Below are 12,516 nucleotides of genomic sequence, written 5' to 3' on the forward strand. Positions count from 1 at the left end.
CACTAAGGGCGGGTTAGGGCCAGAAATTCATGGCCTTGAGTTAGGATCGGATTGGATTAGGGTTGAGACCTCAAGTTCAGTCCAACCATGATTTTGGTCCTGATCTTGACCCTAATTTTGACATTGATGTTGGACGGTAGAACAAGCTTAGAGGACATTAAATAAGGCAAAAAGATTGTTTTTATGGACTTTCTCAAGTACGGGAATTTTTCTCCTCTCAGGTTCCCTGCCCGGTCAGGTTCGTATGTTCCTCTCATAGGGAGGGTAGAAATGACATCCTCATCCCACCCGGGCAGTGTGTTCGGGCAGGGGTGAGGTCGTCATTTTTGAACCCCTATGAGAGGAACCTACGAACCTGACTCGACAGGGAGGCTGAAAGGAATTTAGATTCCAAGTAAGGACTTTGAGGGATCAACTTTAGTTATCCAAACTAGCTGCTCTTCAGGTTTGGGGAGTAAAATAATGTATAGTTGATGTGTATAATTTTTGTACATTATTTGTTTATTGTGTTAGTATTCTAGTATGTGCTCTATAGTTCATTAAAGCGTACTCCATGAAGAAAATTATTTATTTATCAAAAAATAGAAGATATGATACATGTGTCAAGAAATATAATTATTTAAAATGAGGCCTAACCATTGTACCAAGGAAAAAGAAACATAATAAAATAACCAGATTAATGTGAATTCGTCTTTTTATTGTGTTGTTATATAAACATTCAGCTATTTTAATTTGATTATTGCAGCAAAAATCGAGTGAGGGGCATGAATTATGGGTTTGAGCAATGGAGGAGGTCAATACAAGTTTATTCCATGTAACATTTCACATGTTGGTAAATTAAGCATTCAGCTATTTTAAGTTTGGTGCTCTAATAAGGTGCTCTAATAAGATGTTGTTTGGTCTTCTTCCATTTCCATCCCAAGCTCCTTGGCCCTTGGCAATTTTAACCCTCTTTTTGCAAATTGTGGATACGTCTAGAGAAGCTTTGTTTTGTTGTTGTGGGATGATAACTTGATCTCTCTCCTCTGTTTCTGGACTCTTAAAGCCCGAGTCTCTAACTCTCCTTTTCTACATATTCTAAATATAAATTTACCATCGGTTTAAATATTAAATTTTTTTCTTTCTTATACAAAAGCAAAATTTTAGTATATGAAATAGATGGGCAACATGTGAAATTTGATATTAAATTCAAACATCTACTATCCCATGTATTTTCAACACTCATTCCTTTCTAGCGAGTTCACTTTTAAACTTAGGACTTCAAGGCTTAATTTTGCTTCTTGACTATTTTATTTTTTTCTTCTGTAAGACACTTGACGAATCCTTTTAAGATAAAATTTGATATATGAACAAAGCACCTCAGGATTTATTTGTCCACAGATTTTTGGTACTATCCAATTTGCCACGTGGTAAACATTTGTGTCCTTCAAAAATTCAACAATAGAGATGCTAACCGAGAAAAGGATCTTTTTCCCGCACGACAGTGTCACCAGCACATGTCAACACACATCCCAATGCGCATTGTGCTAGCCCATCCGTTGGATGTGCACTTTGCTAACCGGAGACACCACTCCCCACCTATATATAACATCCTTAACATAATTATCCAAATCTATATTGGTAGTGTGTTCTGTTCTTAGGGACATTACCATTTACCATCCTATGTCCTGATCTTGCCATATTTAGGTTGGCCCAACAGGTATAGTTATGTTCAGCAGTTAGAGCTACTTTATGATCCCAAGGCCAAAGCATTAGGATGGTTTCAAGAATTGAGAATCGGATTAGTGAATCAGCCGGAATTGATCCTATTTTCGGTCAATATGATACGGCCAATTCATTCTGATTCTAATTTTTTTGGACCGATTAAATGACTGCTTCTAGTGTTCTTTTCAAATTAAAATGACTGATTCTAGTGTTCTTTGGACCAATTCTGATCGATTCGGTTCGGATCCATCCCCATTCCTGATTTTAAAACCTTGTAATATTAGGCCAAACTGAGTTTGGGCTTCCTAGAATATCTGAAACATTGTGGATTGTTGGTTATTGTGGCGTGGGCCTGGGCCGCCTGGCCACGCCTCTCTCTAATCCAAAACTTGACATCATTAATTTTTTATTTTCAGTGCAGTTAGCAGCAAGAAGGCAACCGGGCAAGGGTTTTAAAACATGGAATTGGGGATGGAATTGGTCATTGGCCATCTTGATTTGGATTGGATTGGAATTAGTGCAAATTGATGCTCGAGAACCTTAGAATCAGTCCTCAAATTCAGAAACATGAAATTTTTAGGCCTATTTGTTTGACAGAGAATAATGGAAAAGGAAAAAAGGATGGGAAACTTGTTCTTATTTTCCACAAATTACCACAAACTAGGTGGAAAACTTTTAGACAAACTCATTAAATGCATTTATTCTTGTTTGGACCTTGAGACAACACCTCTCTTTTTCCCACCCTATTCATAATTGATAGGACTTTGACACTATTCATAGAAAAGTTACTTTTGAATCTGTCTCTCTCCCCTTCCTATTTCCTTTCTTTCATTCTCACCCCATGTCCATTTCCAGTCTTTCGCATTAAATCCCATCTCAATACAAAATGCATATTCCATTATTTCTTGTTTTTTCCGTCAACCCAACCCACACACCATGTAGGAGCCGACCCATTCTCATAAGTTTCCCACCCTTTTTTACCTATCAAACAAACGGGACCTTAGGGTTTTTGGGGTGATAATCAGCCGTGTCGGATCGGTAGAAATCGAGATCCATCACAATTGATTCCGATCCAAATTGATCGATTCACTGATCCGTTATCCGATTCTTAAAACCCTGTTTGAATCAACCTCGAAATATAGAAACGTGGTAGACAACAACGCGAGTGCCCGAGACTCTATGTAGGGAGCGAGAGAGAGATTTTTCTGCATCTGCAAAGGGAAGAAATATGGGAGCGGAAGAATCAGCAGAATGAGGCGGTGGTTGGGGGAAGTGACGGTCCAGCCTCCCGCCGATGACGGCCCCGTAGTTACTCTCATGGAAATGTCACAAGGTTTTTTTTGTTTTCACATTCCTCTTCTTCATGGGCTTTCCGATATTTCCATATATAAGTTTAGTGTTTTATACAAAACCCTGTCTCTTTATATAACACAACTTGGAAAGGTCAGAAACCAAGACCAAGTGAACTTCACAGTTGCAGCTTTCTTCGAAGGCTCGAATCTAACAGCAGGGGAAGCTTTTGGGTCTGAATCTCTTTGGTATGAATGGTCCTAGGGTGATTATTCAAAACCGCAAAACTCAGGGCAAATCAATTGGGGCTATTAGGTCAGCTAGGGTTTCTTTTAAATTTGATATTGTCGCTCTACAGTGAAGAAACATGGAAACCAGTGGAAAAGAGGAGGAAGAAGAAAGGATAGAAGAATAAGGAGAGGAGGATCTCGCAAGGGAAGAGAAGAAAGAGAGGGAGGGAGGGAGAGAGAGAATAGGTCACATGACCTTGCAGACACACCACATAGGTAACATCAACAAACTCAAAATTTCTCTTTCAAAATTGGGTACAACTTTGTATTTAAAGAAGATAATAAAACTTAGGGGAAAAGTTTCCCCTAAAACTAATACAAAGGATTACAGAATAAGTTTAAATAGTAAATCCAAATAAATAAATAAACCACTAATATCCTACTGGACCTTACTAAAATTTGGACCCAGTTCGTCTCCATCTGGGCTCCCCAATGGGTTTGGGCCTGTCCAAGGAATTACTTCTGCGTCATCATTTCAAGGTTTGGTCCAGCCTTTAAATTGATGTTTATGGCTTTAAAATTAAAGTTGTTCCCGAGGTTTGGATGGGACTAGGGGTGTCAATAATGTCCGGCTGATCCGAACCCGCTCAAACCCGCCCTGAGTCCGACTCGGACCCGACCCTGATCTGCCAGCCCGAAGGGCGGGTCAAGATTGAGATTTTGACTGACCCTGACAGGATCGGATCGGGTTCGGGATAAGACCCCGGGTTTAGCCCGGTCCGGCCCTGACCTGAGCCTATCAGGGTAACAGTAATCTTCGAAGCGTTACTATCCCACTAATAAGGACGTTGAATTATACCCTTCTCCTCTGTTTTTCAGATTCTAAAATTGCTAAATGATCAAATCTGAAACCCATAAATACAGTAATAACAAGTTATAGCTCCACTATTGATGTATAGATCAAAATGCAATGTAGAAATGGCCCTAATTTGCATCCAGAAAAAGGAGGAGATTATTTCCTTTGTTTGACTTTTAGGGCTCGAAATTGTTGGAAAGTGAAATTCTTCTCCCTCTCTCTCTCTCTGTGTTTCGTCTTTCCTTCCTCGATACTTTGAGCTAAGGGTGATCGGAGGTTGCAGCGGTGGTGGGGGTTGGGGTGCACAATGGAGAGTTTGATGGGTACAACGGTTGGTGGTCGATGGGTCCATTAGGTTGCACAGAGATGGTCGGAGGTTGTGGTGGGGCGGTGTGCTTGGGTTACATGGGCGTTTCCAAGTGGCAGAACTCGTGTCGCAAGACATGGCTGCAGTGGGTTCGCCGTGTCTCATCATCAATGGGGAAGTAAGTACTCAAATCAAAACCTCCACACGGTCGCTGTGACTGACTAATCTAATCTGCAGGTAGTACCAGAAGGAACCGCTGTTTCTGCATCACTGGTTGCTCACAAGATGGAAACGCAGCTCCTAAGTTTTTCCCTTTCACTACTTCTTCGTCAATGAGAAGTCTTCTCGTACAGCCTTTCGTCTGCATACACAAACTGTCCTGTCGGTCTTCATTTTTTTTTTGGGCCTCTACCTGGCAGGGCAGCGTCGGGTCGGGTCGGGTTGGGTTGGGTTATGGAAAACCCTGACAGGGTCGGATGGTTGATTGCCCTGCCAGGGTCAGGGTCAGGGTTTGTTAAGGTCTCTAGAGTCAGGGTCAGAATTTAGGCAGGCCCGCCACCCGACCCATTGACACCCTAGATGGGACATGGTATTGCTGTTGATGGTTTGTTACTAACCGCATTGGTGACTTAGAGATAATGCAAAATCGGGTTGCATTGGGAGAGTTCAGTTTTAGGCACATCTATATGCTCAAAGGGCTCTAACCGTGTCATTGATCTTGAAAGTGACTTCTTGGTTGGCCACATTATTTGTTGAATTCACCTCCTAGGCAGTATAATTCTTTAGTTTTTCTTTTGATGCCTTTTAGACAATAATTCTACGATGCTGTTAAAAAAAGACGCTCCCAGTGCACGACGCTACCACCAGTACCGGAGGGGTCTGGGGAGGGTCAGAATGTACACAGCCTCACCCCTGCTTTTGCATATTATAATATTCTACAATGCTGTTAGAATATTACAGTTTACTTTAGAATCCACTCTGTGATTCATGAATCCTACACTTTTTAATCCAGATGTTTCCATTGGATACTTTCTGTAATGGACTGTAGATTACCTTTTGGACTTGCATGTACCCTTGAATCTTTGTATTTGAGTGGTGTCAACTAAGCTTCTATTCCATACCTTATGACTGCTGTTTCCATTTTTTTTAGGGAAAAAAAAGGTAGGACCTTTTGTCCAAAACCTTCTTTATTCTGTTATTCACTGTTCTAGATACTTGTTTTAAGTCTATAAATCCTATTTGAAGAAGTTGAAAGGATGTCTAGTTTTGAGAGCGAAAGTCTTACTTCCAAAACTCACTTTATGCTTTCAATTTCTAGTGGAAGTCCAACTGTACTCGCTCTTTAAAGGAGAATAGAAGAGATACAAATTTATGAAGCTTTGGTCACCCATTTTTTTGCCTTTAAAAGAAAATGACAAAGGATTAAGGAGAAAGTTGTATTGGCAAAGGTTTTGATACCTGATCTATTTCTTGAAATATGGATAAGGAAGGAGTGGTCGTTTTTCTAATTTGTCTAGGCTTTGTTTTGAAGTTGAGGCCTAAGCAACTTGGCTGGGCTATTATAGGTGATACCAGACTAGGCAACATATAACGAGGTGGTCACCTAGGCATTTTAACATCAAATTTTCTTGGAGCAGCATTTTAGCTTCTTTGAGTTTGAAATCTGTTAGACATTTTTAAATACTTATCTCATTTTCCTATTAAATTCAGAAATGGTTTTGCGAACCATGATGTGGTTCACGGTTTGATTCAAGTAAATACCCTTCACGATTAAAGATATGATGTGGATTTTCAGAACACTGCATATACCAGTCATCCATTTGGTTTGTGATTGTACTTAACATGTCAAATTTGTTGTAATATACTGCCCATGCTATACAAGGATGTTAAACAATAAGGTCCTGCATTTAAAACTTTGGAACCTGGATATAGTTTTACATTATTAGACATACTATATATTCTTTGTAATCAGTAGAAGAAACAGGCTCTCTAATGTGGAATTTTGAGTAAATTGTTCTTATATGAGCATTAAATTGGATCCCATATAACCACTGTGACAAAGTGTAAAAAGCTAATTTTTAACTGCAAAGCTTATATTATGGCCAGATAGTTGCTGAAAGTACCATATTCCAAGTGGATAAAGTTCGATCAAAACTTTGTGGACTTTTATTTTTGATGTTCTGAATATGAAACTACCACAGCTCTCTCTCGCCATTCCTATGCCCTTTTCCATTGTGAGACTTCTGAAGCCAGTCAATTAGATGCTGTTGGTGCAATTTATTCTGTTTTATGGTCTACTAATATGTAGTCACCTGGTTTTGCAGGATGTACCAGCTAGGAAACATGCAGAAGATATGGCTGTGCAGGGATAGTGCAGATGAATGGTTGGGAACTTCTCTTGCATATAAATTGGGTGCCCGACAACAATTGTTATTGATGTGTGTTTTTACCCAAAAAAATACATTTAACCACCAGTTTAACATTTCTAATTCAAAAATTTATCTTTACAATTTAATTTAGACGCTGGGTAGTAATATAACAATGATAATTATCAAGGATTCAGCTTCTTGTAGATTTTGAGCAGTTCCTGTTAATAATAAGCCTTCTTTGTATTTGCTGCTTGTAGAGTTTTGTTAGCTATTTTTCTATATATATTCACTGTCTGGAATCTGGATCTGTTCAGTTGCAGAATTACACCATGAAGGACATTCATCAGAGGTACTTGTAGTGGTTGAAATTATGTTCTTATGTTCATAAAACCGTTTTGTCGCCCATTATTGGTGCACTCCCCTATGTCTCTTGCTAAGAGAACCCTCTCCCTAAATAAATATTGGGGCATTTGAGAATTTCCTGCTTTGAGAGATTCGTCTTACCAGCACGAATTGCTGAGTTAACTTAAGTTAGATATGGAATTTCAGTGAAAGAGGAAGAACTAAATCAAGGAATGACCCTTGCAGAAAATATTGCATATTAGTGATCCTCAATTACTCCCCTCATGATTTGGATTAGACTGCAATTTTGTATATAATATGGGAATGACCATGACCATGGCAATTTGTTAAAAACAGAGACTGACTTTGAATATTGATTGAAGTTTATTCATTATTCTGTGAGTCAATATGTATACAGTCACAGTTCTACATGGATGAATAAGGAAAGAATATACAAGGAAAAGCAATGTTGTTATACATGTAAGAAATTTGGATGAGATATCCAATCAAGAATTGTTATATACGAGTCTGCAATGAACTAGTGGTTAGCTCCTTTTGTTGCCTTAGTTGCACCTTCTTGAATACAAATGTTGGGGAAATCTCCATTTTTTGTATTGCAGGAAAAAGCTGCCACAAGTTTCTTAATTTCAAATGGCATTCATGAGTGGATGAAACAAAGCTGTTTCACAGTCTTTCTTCCAATTGTGACAAAGCACTTTCAATCTTTCAGGCAGCATAAGAGAGTGGAGAGTCTGGAGACATGAGAAACTCTTCCTCCTATCATCTCAACAGTGAATGAGAATGCTTGAGGAAGTTAGTTAGAGGTGGTTCATTCTGGGCTTTACACATGAGATTCTTTATCCTCTCTGACATCTGGAAAGAGAAAAAAAATTCCAATAAGTCTCCTTTCTTTTGGTTAGGCATTAGATCTACAAAACATGTACACATTGTTACAGGAATGAAACAAACTTTACCCTAACATAGGGAACAGCTTTTGGATACTCAAGAGGAGTATGAGGAGGCTTTGTGCTTGTTTCTAGTCCATGTAATAACTGCCCATTGCTCCTACTTCTTGTCACAACTGTTGAAGATCCCTGAGAGTTATTAACCAGCACAGCCGGAAGGGTTGACTCCTATCAACAAAATCCCACAAGATGAAACTCATTAGAACAAGAATTTTGAGGGCCTAACATGCCCATCATGGTTCTAGGAATCGGTATCGGTATAGTATCAACCGATCACCGGAGATCAATACTGATACCAAAAAATGGCTTTTCTTGTTTTTTTAATCTCAAATCAGCTCGATACAGTCTATCCATACCTGTATCGGCAGTGACCGATACAGTAGCGGATACTGTGTTTTATTACGATGATACCCATAGGAGACAGAAAGACCTATAAGAAACTTATAATAGTGAAGTGGCTATAATCATTATAACAAAGATCTGTCAATTTACCAAGAATAAAACAGTTGCACAATGCTTGAGAACCTCCAAGTTCATCCTGACATCCTCGAGACTCCTGTCAGCAGCAGGTGAAGAAGTTTGAGAAGTTGTGTTCTATAAGGTGTCTTAGGAAAATGAACAATCCAAAGCAGTGCATACCTGTGTTTTTGTTGGCCAAGGCCAAAGTAAGCAGCTAAAGTTGCCATCTGATCAAGAAGATGTAAAATTATGAGCACTGTGTATACATGATCTTTAATATAAAACAAATAGCAAAACAGTAAGTGTTGAGATGTTGGAATCTAAAAGCTATGGTCACACATCGGTTTATTTTGGGTTGATGAAATTCAAATCATTGTTGCTTTTCTACGCCGTCCGCCATTATCTAAACATCCTTCTTTACTGGGATTAATCTTATCTTTCTGTGGGAAGATATTGAATTGGTGTTGTAAGGTTGAACTTTGGATGGTGACTCTGGACATTTGGATAATCTAGCTAATTAACTATTATTAATTATGGGTAATCTTCCGCAGCACTATGAAGTGGATTACTTTACTATGACTATTTTACCCATTATTTTCATTTGTTTTGTTAAATATGTTCAGAGCATAATGAGAATCTCACAAACTGTATCAAATCCCTACACGCTCCTGCTAACTCTTATTGTTTTCTCACATAAGATGGACTGAGAAATTGGGGACACATTCAAATTCCTGGAGGAGATGAGGCAGAAGGGCTGTGACCCAAGTGAAACTTTGTACAAGATTTTGATGCAGACATTCTGTTTCAGAGAAAAAAATGGAGGAAGCAAGCGAGTCTTTGTTGCGATGCGAAGAGGCGGAAGCATCCCAGACGGGGTTGGGGGCGGGAGCGGGGGGGGACAGAGGTCATCTCTGTGATTTCCTCTTCTTCCATGATTGGTGGGAATAGGGGGAATGCGGGAAGAGAGAGAGAGAGAGAGAGAGAGAGATGCTGAGACGGTCGCAGCGGGGATTTGTTTGTTGCAGCGACGATCGGGAAGAAAGAGAAGGGGGGAAATGTGATACAGAGCATTTATACCAATCAATTGCAATTACAAGAAGTGAAGTTTATGGTAATAAAGCCATCGATGGGCTCGTTTTCTTAGAAGCTTTATTAGATAATACTTCCAGTTGTACTTCAAACCCAAAAATCATATGAAAACAAGAGCTTTATCAAATAATTAAAAACAGATAACTAGCTAGATAATCCAAATGTCCAGAATTACTATCCTATTCATATCTTTCCATAGAAAGATCCAAAGGTCAAAGACCCATTAACAAGTCAATTAAAGAAAATAGTTTGGTTAGAAAGATTTAAATGCCCATGAACCGGATTCATGAAGGCCTCAACTTCTTCCTGTTTTGTTTAGTTTTGGAAGTTTCATTTGATAGCAAATTTAACACTTCAAAATACCCATCTAAGAAATGATGTATTGATAATGTGAACGTTGTATAGAAGAGCTATGTACCTTCATGTCACCAGCTCTCTTGCCAAACTTCTGGCTCAACACCCCCAATGAATCAATCATCCCAACGGGTACCGGAGCTGGCCGGCCGATATCAGCAAAAGCCTCTTTAATCCGAGCACAATCAAATCTCTGGATGTTATGTCCAGCCCATACTCGGCCATTCAAGATGCTAAAGATCTTATCCGCAACATCCTCAAATGTGGGAGCAGTTGCAACCGCTTTACGTGTTATACCGTCAGATCGACCGGACTTAAGTCTAACCACCGATAGATCCCGTGGTCTGATAAGGGTGCAAAAGCTCTCTAACTCAACCAGCTTCCTTGGGCAAACCACAATTGCACCAAATTCCAATACCCAGAATTTATTTCCTGCTCCATTAGCTCCTGTTGTTTCCAAATCAAAGAACACAATCTCTGCTCCTCTTCCTTCCCCACTTGATGAACTAGTACTCACAGCCATTTCAATCCCACTCTGATGAGCACAAACCATTAAAATTATGCCTTGGCTTAATTGAAATTCAGGTTCTGTTAACTATTGTTGTTGTCTTTATGGCAGGCAAGGTTGGTTTATAAATATTACAGGGGAATTGAAGGAGTCGTCCAAAAGATTGGATTGTCTTGTGGTTTAAGTCAAAGTTTGGAAGGAAGGAGTCCTGGAATAACAATCACAGAAGAGAACTACTAGCTTCAGGGAATATGGATAAACAACCATTAATATACTCTGGTTGTGTTAAGTTTCCTTGGATCAAAGCTTTTAAGTTGATTGCTTTTAGAAGAACACTATTGAAAGATTCTAATTATAATAATAGTTTGCTTGACCCGTACGGTTTACTTCCGTCAACGTTTGGGAAAGGTGGAAGGTGTCTGCACATCTCAAGCAAAGTTCTCTCCTTTGATTCACGGCAGCTATTAGGAGATTCGATATTTGATACCATTTTTCTGTGTCTTTACAAGTCTAAGAATTGGAGTTTATTTGGTGTTTTTGGGAAACTAAACTTACATGTCAGGGTAGTTAGTTAGGTTTTGGACCAGAACCTGGATGTTTTTTTTTTTTTTTTCCTCTTCAGCAATTCGACTTCTCTACTTCCACCTGTTCCTATTGCCGTGTGTGCCACACACACACAACCAAGGCGGATCCCCTGTTCAGTGGCTTTGAGGTTGGTTTATTATTATATTTAATTTCTTTTAATGGGAAAAGATGTAGCGTGTATGTCTCTCTCACGTTATCTCGTATACGAGCCAGGAGGCATTGAGAGCCCATTGAGATAATAATGGGAATTTTTAGAATCAGCATACAGGCTTGGTGCTCAGATGTCTTCTAGCATTTCTCGTTCGGTTTATAGAGCTTTGATTACTTCAAAGATGGTTTGAAAGATTTAATGAAACTCTCTAAAATTTTACCCAAAGGGGAAATCTTTTTCTGTAGAAGGTTTGTTTAGGGGTTATAGGAGTGATGGCCAATCTGAAGTGTGCCTTGGATGTCGACAAGCACATGAGATAGTTGAACTTCTTTATTGTGTTTTACCCCAGTTGGTTTGGTTTATTTATGTTGTTTCTATGAGGTTTCCAATAAATCAGAGCTTGCCATTCTCTGCTTGGATCATGGGGTAGAGTCCCTATAATTCTTTATTTCTCATACTATCATGGTCAGGGAGATATGGAAGCTAAGAAATGCATGAGTTTTTAAAAATTCGGAACCTGGAACCGTCCCACCCCATTGTGTAGCCTACCCCACCTCTCCTGGTGAATCCTTCATTATTTACACTGATGTAGCCTTGTCTAACCATCCCAAAGCAATGGGGATGAGTTGTATTTTTCTTGATCAGCGGAGGAGAATGAACTTGGAATTGACATATATCATTTGCGCACGTGGGAAAATACATGTTTTCTAACACTTAAAAAAAGAACATATCTTTGTGATGACAATAATTCTCTCTTTGACCAAGTCTAATTTTTTTTTTATCTGAAAAAAAAAAAGAAGGGAAGTAGTTCTCTGTCCGGGAGTGTGGCCTACGCCAGTACTCCCATATGTCTATCTCTCTCCTCCACAAAACAAGGGAGCAGAGATGTCTTTTCACATAGGGAGGAGAGAGATGGACTCATGGGAGTGCTGGCGTAGGCCGCACTCCCGGACAGAAAACTTTTTCCTAAAAAATAAATAAACATTAGACAAAAGAATGCTACTTGGTTGCGTGTGATAGACAGTTCCTGCAACTAAACATAAGATCGCATGAAATGACCGCTGGACTCCTATGGAAAGGTAAAAATTCCTTAAAGCATGTAGGTCATTCGAAGGCCCTGTGTCTAAGCATAGGAGTCGCGCGACCAGATAGCGTGCTCTTTCCCATAAATATTATTACATCAGAAAAATCTGAATATCAAATATGATAAGAATGTTAAATAAATCACATAATAATAAATACAAAACTTTTCTTAACTTTTTAAATCAATTTCATTTCCCTACCGGCCTTCCACTCCTTTTAATTGC

General features: G+C 39.2%; 1 protein-coding gene across 1 annotated transcript; it reads right to left on the reverse strand.

Annotated features, from left to right (window-relative positions):
* Positions 1–7,539: 7,539 nt before the first annotated feature.
* Positions 7,540–10,683, reverse strand: LOC122642868 (protein NEN4-like). Its single transcript, XM_043836475.1, has 5 exons — positions 10,030–10,683; positions 8,703–8,749; positions 8,556–8,619; positions 8,073–8,231; positions 7,540–7,971 (listed from the first exon to the last, which is right to left on the reverse strand). Exons 1-5 carry the CDS (start codon positions 10,516–10,518, stop codon positions 7,879–7,881), a joined length of 852 nt encoding a protein of 283 aa, XP_043692410.1. The 5' UTR covers positions 10,519–10,683; the 3' UTR covers positions 7,540–7,878.
* Between the last annotated feature and the right edge of the window lie 1,833 nt (positions 10,684–12,516).

Source organism: Telopea speciosissima, chromosome 1 (assembly GCF_018873765.1).
Source record: "Telopea speciosissima isolate NSW1024214 ecotype Mountain lineage chromosome 1, Tspe_v1, whole genome shotgun sequence".
NCBI classification, from domain to species: domain Eukaryota; kingdom Viridiplantae; phylum Streptophyta; class Magnoliopsida; order Proteales; family Proteaceae; genus Telopea; species Telopea speciosissima.